General features: G+C 34.3%; 1 protein-coding gene and 1 long non-coding RNA gene across 4 annotated transcripts in view; one reads left to right on the top strand and one right to left on the bottom strand.

Moving 5' to 3' along the window:
* LOC100869964 (protein kinase C-binding protein NELL1) overlaps window positions 1-12,647 on the bottom strand; it is a 77,531-nt gene that overhangs the window by 27,264 nt on the left and 37,620 nt on the right. Inside the window, exon 1 of one of the 3 annotated variants that reach the window (XM_086902944.1) lies at window positions 6,296-6,423. The exons of the other annotated variants lie outside the window; for them this stretch is intronic. Within the exon in view, the coding sequence (XP_086759070.1) occupies window position 6,296 (1 nt within the window). The 5' untranslated portion in view covers window positions 6,297-6,423. Of the gene's footprint in view, window positions 1-6,295; window positions 6,424-12,647 lie in introns of those variants that run through there. 3 annotated transcript variants of the gene reach the window in all.
* LOC147658364 (uncharacterized) lies at window positions 6,953-8,170 on the top strand. The gene is made up of 2 exons (XR_015290655.1): window positions 6,953-7,501; window positions 7,881-8,170. It is a non-coding gene; the product is annotated as an uncharacterized LOC147658364 (long non-coding RNA).

The raw sequence follows: 12,647 nt of genomic DNA, 5'->3' as shown, positions 1-12,647 counted from the left end.
ATATAATAGTACAAAAATTTTTACAAATCTGCTGTAAAAAATAAAAGCAATCCCAACTCGTGACACAATCATCATCCACCGATTCCCGAATCGATCAAACTGAACCATTTTGTACGATATCATCTGCAACGTTGTATAACGATTTTTCATTTACCTCTGCAACGAGAAAACATTCAACGAGGGAGGGGGGGAGAGGGGGAAAACCCATCAGTCTACCTGTCAGAACTTTCAATTCCCCAAACGAACCGCTTCCCCTGCCCTCTGACGGTCACTCGTTGAAAGAAGATACTTTCATTAATACAGTGAACTACTGTCATCCATCGGGGAATAACCTGTTACCGATTGACTGAGATAAAAGGATATTAACAGGTCTCAGTTAAGGAAAACAAACGAAAGGTAAAAAAAAAAAAAATCAAGATAGACGAAAGAATCATTTTCGAAAAGGAATTCTACTATCGTTACAACGCATGACAATTTTTCGTGTAGTAAAATAGTTTCGAACAAAATTCAGTTCACTGTTTACGAGGGGAATGGAGTTGAGGTAAAAATACGAGAAGAGGATATGACGAGTTTGGCAAAGGAGGGATCGAGGATAAGGTTGAAGGAAACGAGGAAAAGCATGGAAACACCGATAACGAGCGTCGACCGTGAAGAGTCGATCGATACCGGCACGCTACTTCGAGTGGGTTAGCTTGCCGCCTCTTTTTCCTATTCTTTCCTTATCTCTTGCTTCTTCCGTTCGATCGGTTCCTCTCCTCTCTCTCTGTCTCTCTTTCTCTCTCTGTTCCTGTCTCTTTACCATTCTCTCGCCTCGAGGATGAACGCTTCTCGAACGGCACTTAACATTATTCAGAGGGATAAAGAGTGGAAATACGCTATTGAACTTTATTGCTGTTCAAGTGGCGAAACCGGCTCGTTCGAGACGAAAGAGTGAGGGTAAATCGAATGTTTTATAATAGTTTATAATAAGTAAACGAGTAATGGATCATCCAAGACGTCGTAGTTTATTGGAAACATAGTGTTCTGACTTTGTGATCTTTTTCGAAAAAAAGATATTTTAGATACTTTAGCTATAGTATGTGAAAAAAAAGATGATAAGTTATTGTATAATGGTATAAGTATAATAAAAAAAAGAAATAAAATAGAAATATGAAAATGATAACGACAGTAAAGATAACTTGAGATAAGAGAGCATAATAATCTTACATTTGGATAAAATAAAAGTAGGAAAGTAATAATTTATTCTATAAAAGAGACATACATATAAGATAATATCGTGAAAATGGAATATAGTTGAACTAACTATGTTATAGATATTAAATGTACGATGTAGAAGGTCGACAATTGGCGCCACGTAGCTAATAGCTTAGCCTGCGAACCTCACAGTGGTAATACAACTAACTTAATGCAATTAAGAATGAAATCATTTTAAACTATTGTAAGTACTGATTCTATATATTGAATTTCTCGAAAGATTTTGCAAAGGTAAGGTTTGAAAAGTTCTTTAATCCAATTGGATTCTAAGCGATTCATAAGGATCTAGGTTAGGTTATTCAATTTTAGATTTTACTTCTATAAAACTTAATATCATTTCATGTGTGTATATATATAATTATAGAAAGCTTCACGACTCGAAAGATTAAAATTCATAGAAGAGAAAAAACTTATAACGAAACGTATTGTGAAATTGTTCGTCGAAAATTTTCACAATCACAATTTTCTTCTATCGTGTAAGATAAACGAAGAGATAGATCGTTATAAATTAATTCTATCTCTTTCCAACTTCAAAAAGTACGAAGAGCTTTCAACCAACTTCTTCGACAACTTCATGCACAATTCAACAAAAAAAAAAAAGAAAGAAAAAGGAACGAAGAGGAAGGGCAAAAATACAAAGAGACGAAGAAACGAGCTACTTAAAAATTCCAATTCGAATTCTAAAGGCTCGTTCGCTAATTGACTGGGGGAGGGGAGGGGGAGTTCAGTGACGAATCAACGGGGCCATTGAGGAGCCGCGTGGAACGGGACCAACAAAACGTAAACAACACGAACGCGAACGCTTCTAAAACGGTCCGTGAATCGGTTTGCTCAGCGGAGGAACACTTTTTTAATTGCGTAACGAGACGTGGAAAAGAGACGACGCGGAAAGACGACCGTTTTCTCTCCGCGCCAGTTGTGGAACAATCGGAGGATTTTGCGCGCGGAACGCTCCCGTGGACATTAATCGGGGCAAATCGTCTGGTAAATTAATAGCGGTGCTGGTACAGCCATATTCTCGGCTAAAAGCGGCCCGTTCCGCCAAACGCATGCCTGCTGTATCTTTGATCCATTGGCGTACTCCTTTTGTTGGACGAAAAGAAATCCCTCTTTGACCTCCGATTAATTCCACTAAAATCTTCTCAATGAAAATTGAACATTTCTAATTGATTTTTCGAGGTGACAATTTAAGAACAGATTAAATTGAATTGAGATTGTTCGAACGACAACGTTCTTCTATTTTATACGATCTCTGTTTTCTCGAAAATTTAATATTGGAAAATGGAAGAATAAATTGTTTTTCACGCAAAATTTTGTTATGGTTTCACCATTCTTCCAAATTACAATATAGAACATAATTTATTAATAAATAATTAATCATTCAAAAATTCGACACGTACTAATTTTTCCAATTTTATTCGAAATTTGTTTTATCATCGAAAACCAATCACTCTTTAACTTTAATTCATTCCCGACGATAAATAAAAAAGACAAGATTCCAATCAATCCTAAGATGCATCTCGCATAAAAATCCCTACACGATAAGTAATCCCTTCATTTCCCTCCCTATAACCGAGAACAGAGCGCATAAAGTCGTCGCAAACAGTGCGGAAAGAACGGAAAAGTGGCGCAAGCCCCCATCGATTTATCATTCTCCTCGCAAAGGGTTAACGAACCGGGCGAATTTCTGCAAGGCGGCGCCTATGCCCATCTAAGAGCGACCATGCTTTCTTGCGACCGAAAACATGCGCCACCGTGTGTGCGTGATGTACGTGTACTCGCCTCGATGCACGTGGATGTGCGCCTGTACCTGTGCGCCTATATGTGTGCGCGCATGTGTGTGTGTGTAGTTGCCCGACGCCGAACGAAACGAAGGATGGAATGGAACGACGGTGGCAGACTGCCGGGCGTCGCGACGCCCGCTATCGAACCGTACGCGGCATTATCGTCCGCCTTGAGCAACAGAGACGGGACGAGAGAGAGAAAGAGAGAGAGAGAGAGGGAGGGAGAGAGAGCAGGGTGGAGCACGAGGATGTGCATAACTCGTAAAACGACACCCACGACACGGATACACATAAACGCGAATAACTCGATGCTGGTGATGATGATTAACGAGCCTGACCACAACGGGTTCCTTCGATATTTACGACTGCACCTTACTCGAGACGCTTCCGTGTGAAGATGGGCTTCGAGTATGATTGGTGGTGGTGATGTCAAGTTCAGTGTGCGCTGATGAGCCTCAATGGGTCTTGTATCGTTTCGTTTGCCTATTATCCTCGGTCTCTCTCTCTCTCTCCTTTCTCGTTTTTCGCTCTTTTTCGGATAATATGTTTCTTTTAGAGACGATCGTGGAGAGAACGGTTTAACGGTACGTGTCCTTGCGTCGTTTGTGCGTTGAATAGATGTCGCTGCTGATGTTAACGGCCGTGTCAATATCACGGGTTTTTGTAGATGTCAGGATTGTTGGACGGTCTTAAAGTTTAGAATTTTTTTTTTTTTTTGAATGTTGATGGAACGACGAGTAGAATTTAAAATCCTGAATAGGTGTTGATGAAGTGGCGTGAAATATAGTCGTATATTATTTTGGCAAAGTGTTTCTTCAAATGTGTGTGATAGTTGATTGAAATTTTATTGTAGAACGTACTTGAATACCTTCGGTTCGGATTAGATAAAATAAATGCTTTTTGAATTATATTTGTACAAATGATAATTAATTTAAGTATTTGAACAATAAATTTGGATTAGAATTTAAGTTCTTACGTAAATCTTCTTAAGTGATCAGTAATTCATTTAATGAAACAATATTAAAGTCACAATTTATGGAATTCGTGAATCTACTTTGTCATATCTTGAATCATTAATGCTACTTATTTCGATTATTATGGGAATTCAAAGATTGTGACAATATATTGCAACACGTGATCCGAATGAATCGCGCGAATGCCTTTTAATGAAAGCGTTCCGCACGCGAGGATAATGACCTTTTCACGTTCTCTCGCGCAAACGCCCACATTTATCATTCATAACGCTCCCTTTACGATACAATTCGCGTTCCTAATATAACCTTTATTAACGTTATCGAATTTCCCAACCGGCACACTCTGCGGATTAGTTCGTTTCGTCATAATCACACCGCAACAACATTACAATTATCGCATGAAACGGGATTTTACTGCGACATTAAAGTCCCGTTTTCAATATCGTGATTACTTGATAAATTTGAACATTGATTATTGGTTATTGATACTCAAGGTTTGTCCACTCGAAATTGAATTATTTCGAGAAGATAAATAATTTCTTGGAATATCATTCATCGAATTAATAAATTATTAATAATTATAATAATAAAAGTAAATTCCAAAATTCTTTATTGAATAGAAATATTGAATCCATATTAATCAATCCAAAAAGTATAATGAAATTTAGAAACAAATTTATTATTAAAATGCTTGAACAATATTTATAGGTTTTATTCAAATAATAAATTATTGAAATACTTTATCGAAGCAACTTCAATGATTAAATAAATTTTGCCCAAGTCAATCTACTCTACTATCTCTTTTCTTTTCTATTCAATATCAATATCAATTTTACAAATCCACAAAGATTACTTAAATACACGAGATCCTTCGATTCACTTTCAATATTCAAAACTAAAAACACGAAAAATCGTGTTCCATCCCATTCGATCAAACGTTACTCACGCAATTCCCGTATTATCGACATCGTTGGAAAAAAGGTTGATCCGCATGGAGGCTAATCGCGAGCCCGAGACATCCATCTCTTGGGGTGAAATTCTATTTTAAGCACGATGCGTGCAACGCGCGCCGTATTTTTCATTCACATAACGTAGTAAAGAAACGAAACGCCTCCTCCGACGAATGCCAGGGACTGGCATCGTCGAATCGATATCACGCGACGGTCAAGCGTCGTGTACACTGACGATAGTGTTCCACGACCTGTTCCATCGATCGATCAGCTACGGTCGAAAACGGCTATGGGGGTCGGCAGTCCCCGGAAACGCCGATGAATTTTGCCAGATACGCGCGGATTGGACGCGTTGTTGGAAAGCTCGCGGCTTCCTAGAATCTCGAGGCCGCGCACCCTCGATCACGCGACCGACAGACGTCGGTGATTATCGTCATTAGTCGAAGGGTAATTTTGGACGATCGAAGAATCTAGAATTTTAGTGAAATTAGGATTGGGCGTTAATGGACGGTTTTTTAAGATTTGAAGAATGAGAAAGGAGGCTGATTGTATGTTACGAGTGAAACTTTTGAGAATGTTTGAATTCGGTACGGTATTCGTTGTAATTCGTTGGATAAAGAATTAGTAATAGTAAAGAATTAGTTTTAGAAGTATAATAGTATAACAAGTAAATTATCGAAATATTTTTTTCTTGGATGATAAAAATATAAGTCGATAATAATAATTTATTTATAAACTAGAAGATTACAATAATTTTATCATTTTATCATTCTGGAATAATATATTAATTTAATTTATTAATTTGTAATATACAACGCATTAACTGAATTGGATAAATCAAATTAAATTATTAGTCAACTTCATTTTGCCTAATTATTTTTGAAAAGTTTAGTTTTAATATTAAATTAAAAATGATTTTTAAGAAATTTTAAGATTTGAATTTTTCAATTGATATATTACTTTAGTTTTATGAATCGATATATAATATACGACTCGTTTATCATTGTTTCATGCAATCGATAATAATAATTGGATGCACGAACATGAAATTTCTTCAAAGAACCTATTACAGATAATTCGATCAATTTATTCGACACGCAAATTTGAAGAAGTCAATTATGATTTTTGACAATTGCATGAAAAATCGATAAAAAATATAAAAGTTAATTTAACAACTAAAAACAACGAAAAATCATTTGATAATTTAACATGACAAATGTTAAATGTTTGAAGTAATAAGAAAATTTGCTCGATTCAAGTTTACTATTCACGATAGAAATTCAATCAATACTTTTCAATTATTCACAACGGTGGCATATACAGTAGTACTTACTTGATTTACGATGACAAGCTATTCAAAATATTTCAGGAACGTATAGTATCGAGTCTTCCATTGTTTCGATTATTTAATTATGTTTCAAGATTATATTATTTTCAACTATTACAATTTTTTAATGCACTTATTCATTTGAATTCACTATTATGCGTATAGATAATACAATTTATAATACAAAAGTTTCCTCAATTATTAAAAATGGTTTATAACAATTAGAAAAAGATTGAATGTTGAATTGAATTGGAAAAAGAAATTTTTATATTATAAATATATTAGATTGAAAAATTTTGAAAAAATTTGAATGTGATATCACTTTTCGATCGAAGTCTTCGAATAATTAACCCCACTTTCTTCGTATTTATAATTTACAATTGTTATTATGTTCCAAAAACCGATAAAATATACACATTGATAATCTACATTTAACTAACACAATCTTTAATCACGTAGATATATATTCGTACAAAAGAAAACACTCTTTCGTCTAAATTTCCAATAATCACTTCGTTATTCAAAACCATAACTAATTTGTCAAGCAAGTATTACTCACTTCTAATCGTTCTATGTCTCGTCTGCGCGCCCCCAAGCGTCAAACCGATTGGTATGAAAAGTAACCAACACGAGACGGCGCTGATCATCAATGCAAACAAAATCGACATAACCAACAGTAATCTTTCCCGTGGCAAATGCGACACTGATCAACCGGAATCGAGACACGAAACATCATCGGTTACAGTGGCACGCGCCTCCTTTTCGTTCCACGTGGCGACGTGATCGAATGATTGAATTTCGAGACGACCATTTCGTTATGGCGTGATTTCACGCGCTGAATTTCGCGCGATCATTGAAAATTTCTCGTAACTGAACACGTGAGAGACGGTATACATCGGATTTCCGTCGACGGCAATGGAATTTCCCCCGTAGAATTGCTATCATACCGATAAAAAAAAAAATCAGCCTCCTCTTGTGAGAACATACGAGGTTCGATCATTGACGACCAGGGTCAAGGTCGTTGTGGTTAACTACTCGTGGTCGATAGCTTGGAATATTACTTGTGCCGCGACCTCTCGTGACTTTCGTATCCCTCTTATGGTTTTCCCTATGAGTTTCAACCCTTTCGCAATATATGTATAGTAATAAATACGTGTTTATTAATTCTAGGAATATTAATTTTAAATTTCTTGAACACACAACTTGAAAATAGTTAAGTGAGAGAAAAGGGCTATTTATTTTTGGTAAAAAATTTCCAGAAAATTATATGTTTTTTTATCTTTTTGTCTTAAAGTTTATAACATTTGTGTATAATGTAAGAAAAAGAATTACGATGATTATGCAAACTCTTTTTCTTTTTTTTTTTCAGAAGATATTAAAAATATGAAATATAACATTTTAATGATGTCTTCAACAAATATGTCTTCAACAAAAACCATGTTATTTATTCAGTTGTTAGAAAATAATAAAAATAATTGAAAAAATATATAAATTTAAATAGACGAATAAATGTTTAAACATTTCAAATTCAAATTTTTAAAAATACTATCAGCTCGTATTATCTATAATAATTTTAATAAATATTTGACAGTTTACAGAATTATCATGAAAGAAATCGTATTTTCGCGATGAAGACGATCGATGACAATGCACTGGATAAAAGCAGAGTGATTGAGGAAAAGTATCAGTGTTAAGGCGGTCTTCCTCAGGCTGCAAAGGCGATTAGACAGGGTTGTTCCAGTTGGTTGCGGCCTTGTAGGTACTATTTTAAATTGTTGAACACTTCGGGCATGGAAACGTTTAAATGAGATATATTGCTATGTAATCAAAAATCAAAGACTAATAACTCTTTAATATATCTTTCTATGTTTTATATAACAATTTGTTTTAAAGTATTGTATACTCGTATTATCAAAGAATTTCACATAACCTAATCTTTCAAGGATTAATTGACAATATTAATAGATTAAGATTAAACAAAGAGAAATATTGTTAATGAAAAATTTTATTGTAGTGAGAAACTTTACTAGTATTAAGAATTATTTGCCAGTGGCAATGAAAAGTCTCCAAAATGAAAAGTTAAACAATCAAGTAAAATGAAATCTTTGCCTTTCCCTAAGGAATGTTATCAACGTTCGAAAAATATTATTTGAAAAAAATCAAGCAGCGATAACGATCTGGATCCAAGATCTTTAAGATTTCAGAGATTGGAGTGAAAGATAAGGGAGAGCAGGAAAAGATATATAAATGTTTCCCGTGGAAACCCTGTTCCAGCGGTCATACGAGAAGCATTAACGTGACGTGTCAATATTTGGCGATAGTCGCCTGTGCCTGTGCACACGTTTGCCTAAAGAGATTAGGCTATTTTCCCCCGTGGTCGAGTGTGCACTCGCGAGTTACAGTCAGGTGCTGCGCCTCGACGAAAGCCCCACGTATATTTAAATCCATCCTGTGCTATTCTTAATGGAGGTGTTGCTCGATCGACCAGTCGCAAGAGAATTCAGCCTTTGTCGTTCCTTTGGTGTTGAGCTCCATGGCATTTCGAGCCATTGCTCGACCTAACCTCACATTTTCTATGGTTGCATCGAATCGAATAGTAATTTTACGTAAACAACCCGATAAATGTATGTATTTTGTGTACAAATGATGTGCAAGTAGACAGTGAAAAGTTATTGATTGTCGAAATGAAAGTTAAATTATAAATACTTTTGAAATATAAAATAAATATCGTAAGCAAACATTGTTCAGAAAAATGTTCAGAAGAATGAATTGGTTCACGACTAGGTTGCTCGTTGTCAAGCAACATTGTATGTCAGAGTCAAATTTTTATCGTGCAATCCACTCCGCGGTCGCGTGCCGCATTTACGTTACAAAGTAACATGAAAACTTTCTGTGTGAAAAATTTATGATACGTCGTTACGTAAATCAGCGGTATATTTTTGTCTGTACGATCGATAGAATACCCATACACGAGAACTTCCCTTTCAAGAATTGTTTCGAAACCGCCATTAACATTTATTACACCCACAAAACACTATATCTCCTCGAAGAAGAATGAAACCTATCTTTATTTCCCTATATCTATTTTTATCGTTCGAGATTAACACGTTCGCATTAGTATTCAATAGATCAAATCTGTGTCATAATTAATGAAATTCTCTTAAAATATCCCTTAATTAATTCTTGTATTCCACGTATTTCCAAATATGAATCAATCACGTATCACACAAATATATTGTCATATTCGTAAACTCTTCTCTCTTTATAATTAACCATGCCAATTTATAAATTTATCATATTCACCTTTCATATTAATTTTACGAATCTGCTTAATATTCCCGTAAAACTGACAGAATTTCGTAATTATGACGATAATGATAAAGTCACGTTAAAATCATAATAACAAGTAAAATACCTGCGATATAGGGGTTACAACTGTGAGTTCCCCGATGGGGTTGAAAGGTCAAAGTCACCGTGGCGCCAATGGCAGAGACTCTGGCCGTCAGACAGAAAAGAAAGGCGACGAGACGCGGCAGAGACGACAGTGAGAATGCATGTTTCACAGTCGCAACAAAAGACTTTACGAGCTGACTACTATTTTCGAGGAACGCGCGCGCGCACAAGAGTGAACGGCGTCGTTTTACGAGAGGACACAGTCATGTCGCGATTCTTTCCTCTTCTCTCCAAAGTGAAATCTTTCCGAAAAAATGCCGCCTCTTTTCCATTTTCGTACCGTTTACGACCGTTTCGAACCGTTTCGTACCGTTGTGCACAATGTTGCACCAGTTAACTCGTTGCAATCTTTCAGATCTGTATATCTCTTCGATTCGAATTTGGCATAAGCGCATATTCTTTTGACATTTGATTCCATCAATTTGGATTATTTCTAACAGTACGAGTGGAATAATATTTCTCCTTTTCATAAATGTTTCTAACTGTCTGAATAGATTAGATTGCGGAGCAATTTGTACTTTCAATGGATATTGATGGAGTTTGTATTGGAATTAATAAGATATTGATATGGTCTGATGGTCTGGGATTCGATGATTGGGCGTTGAATTTCTTCAAAAGAAAACAAAAGAACAAGGAAAAATTAAATAAAATCTTGGCCTTGATGAATAAATAACAATTAAGTTATAATACATACCTGTTGTTATATATATATATATATATATATATTTAACGAAATAATAATAAAATTTGAAACTTTTCGAGAAACAAATTAAATACAAAATATTAAATGCTACGTTTTGCTATCAATACAACATTGAAATATCGTCTTGTAATTGATCAAGATATATCGATATGTCATAAGATATCATTTGTTTCAAGTTTATAAAAATAGAACTTACTGTATTACCATTTAACTTTAAGGTTAGGTTCATTAGATCATTGTCAATCCACGTTTCAATTGTCCAGAATTATCAGAAACTATAATAATTATCTATCCTCGATTAATTTTACAACTCTTCAGTTCGGATTTCTAGAGAAAATAAGCATTATATTAAACCAATAAAATTCTATTGGCATTCCAGTTCCGTCATTAGCAGAGACAAATTCACGTATACCAGTATTATCCATTATTCGCGTCAGGTGCACGTGTTGTTGCAATTGGCTGACCTGTGTTACCCTCAGAATCTCAACTCTGTAACAGCAACGAGTTATCGTAAATTCGTGCTTGTCACTGGCAACGACCAAACCATCTCTGTATTCTCAATCTCTTCCTTATTCCCTCATTTCTCGTTTCCACTATGTTTATGTACTTGCTTGTTCCTGTCTCTATATTATTGTTGATATTTCTTTTGCCGTGCCATTATTAATATTTCAGTTAATACAGAGTCTACTAGTGAAAATAGAACGTAATAGAGATGTTTACCTAATCTTTAAATTATATTGAACAATTTTCCTCGTTGGAAATTTAGAAAATTGAACAAAGTTTTTATCAAATCTGTTTATAGGCTGAATATAAAGATTATTGGTTTGTAATAATTGAAGTGATAATTTATGATTCCTCTTATGAAAACACTACACATATTACGAGAGAAATATAGGACGAGAGATGAACGAATCGAAATAGATGATTCACATGTGAATGGTTCGACACCACGAAAATATTTTATAGGGATACGTAAGGAAGTCATCAAACAAGATATTGACTTATAATAAAATCAATAATATCCACATGATTTGTACATCTCTTGGGAATAATATCAATAATACCAATAATAATCGACTTTATAACAAAAATTCGTGGAAAATATTAATAAGAAAAAAGGAAAATTCATTGAAACATTTATGAGTAAAATATTTTTCGGATGGAAATATTTTTTTATTAGTCAATTTCACTTTATTTCAGATCATTTCGAACGATGTCCATGAATCGCATAGGCGACGAAAGGAATGTAATATTGGCGTCGATTTTAAAAAGAGTGGTTAGCGACCGAAATTTTTTATGATACAAAAATAAAAAAAAAAAATATATAAAGAGAGATCTTTTAACGAGGGCTCGTTGCATTTAAAGTGACGAAGGTTATCGTGTTTTATTAATAACAGCCTATAGAGATTAAGCAAAACTTCGAACGTGTTGGAATAAAAATATATGAGCATCGTTTTGCAAAGGTTTCAACATATCTACCAGTTTATTAGTATTTTTTATTAAACTTTTTTTTTTCATTCTTCTTCTATTCTAAATCTTAAGTATAAATTTGCTGATGAATTACGTATTCATATTTCTTTTTCTTTTCTTTAAAAGCGGGTATATTTTAACAATTCAATATTTTTGAGATTAGAAAGTGACTTCATTTAGATAAAAGTAATTAATGACTTTCAACCAGAAGCAAACTATTTTCCATGGAATACCGATGTTCCATTAGAAAAGTGAATAATAACTGTTGCACGATTATGAAAACTCTTAATTGGTTTAATTAGTGACTCTGGTTTAAAACGAAAATAAGGAACAACTATTAAATAGTTTTAATCAATTTAATGAAAGAGTATTCCAACTGTTTTATTTTTTTTGCATATTTTTATGGCAGGCAGAATTTTCGCTGCCAAATCGAATCAAAAATTGTGTTTTGTTTCAAATAATTATTATATGAGAATAAATACTTAGATTTGTTACTTATCTACCCTACAAAATAATTAAGACGATCCATTGATTTCAGAATTCGCAAAATGTTAGGAAAAATGTTTGGAAAACTATGAAACGAAAACGCCAAATTCGATTTTATCGATGCCTGATCGAATTTATGAATTCAAAAGCCGTTTAAATAATTCTCTAACCGCAGGATCAAAGTGTTCACATTGATCGATCTTCATCGGTCAATTTTTAAACGTGTCTTGAATATTTAATCGTGCA

Source organism: Apis florea, unplaced genomic scaffold, assembly GCF_048593485.1.
Source record: "Apis florea isolate Af1SG1 unplaced genomic scaffold, ASM4859348v1 contig_2274_pilon, whole genome shotgun sequence".
In the NCBI taxonomy this organism is placed as follows: domain Eukaryota; kingdom Metazoa; phylum Arthropoda; class Insecta; order Hymenoptera; family Apidae; genus Apis; species Apis florea.
The sequence above is the reverse complement of the archived record's forward strand: the minus strand, read 5'-3'. Positions and strand labels throughout refer to the sequence as shown.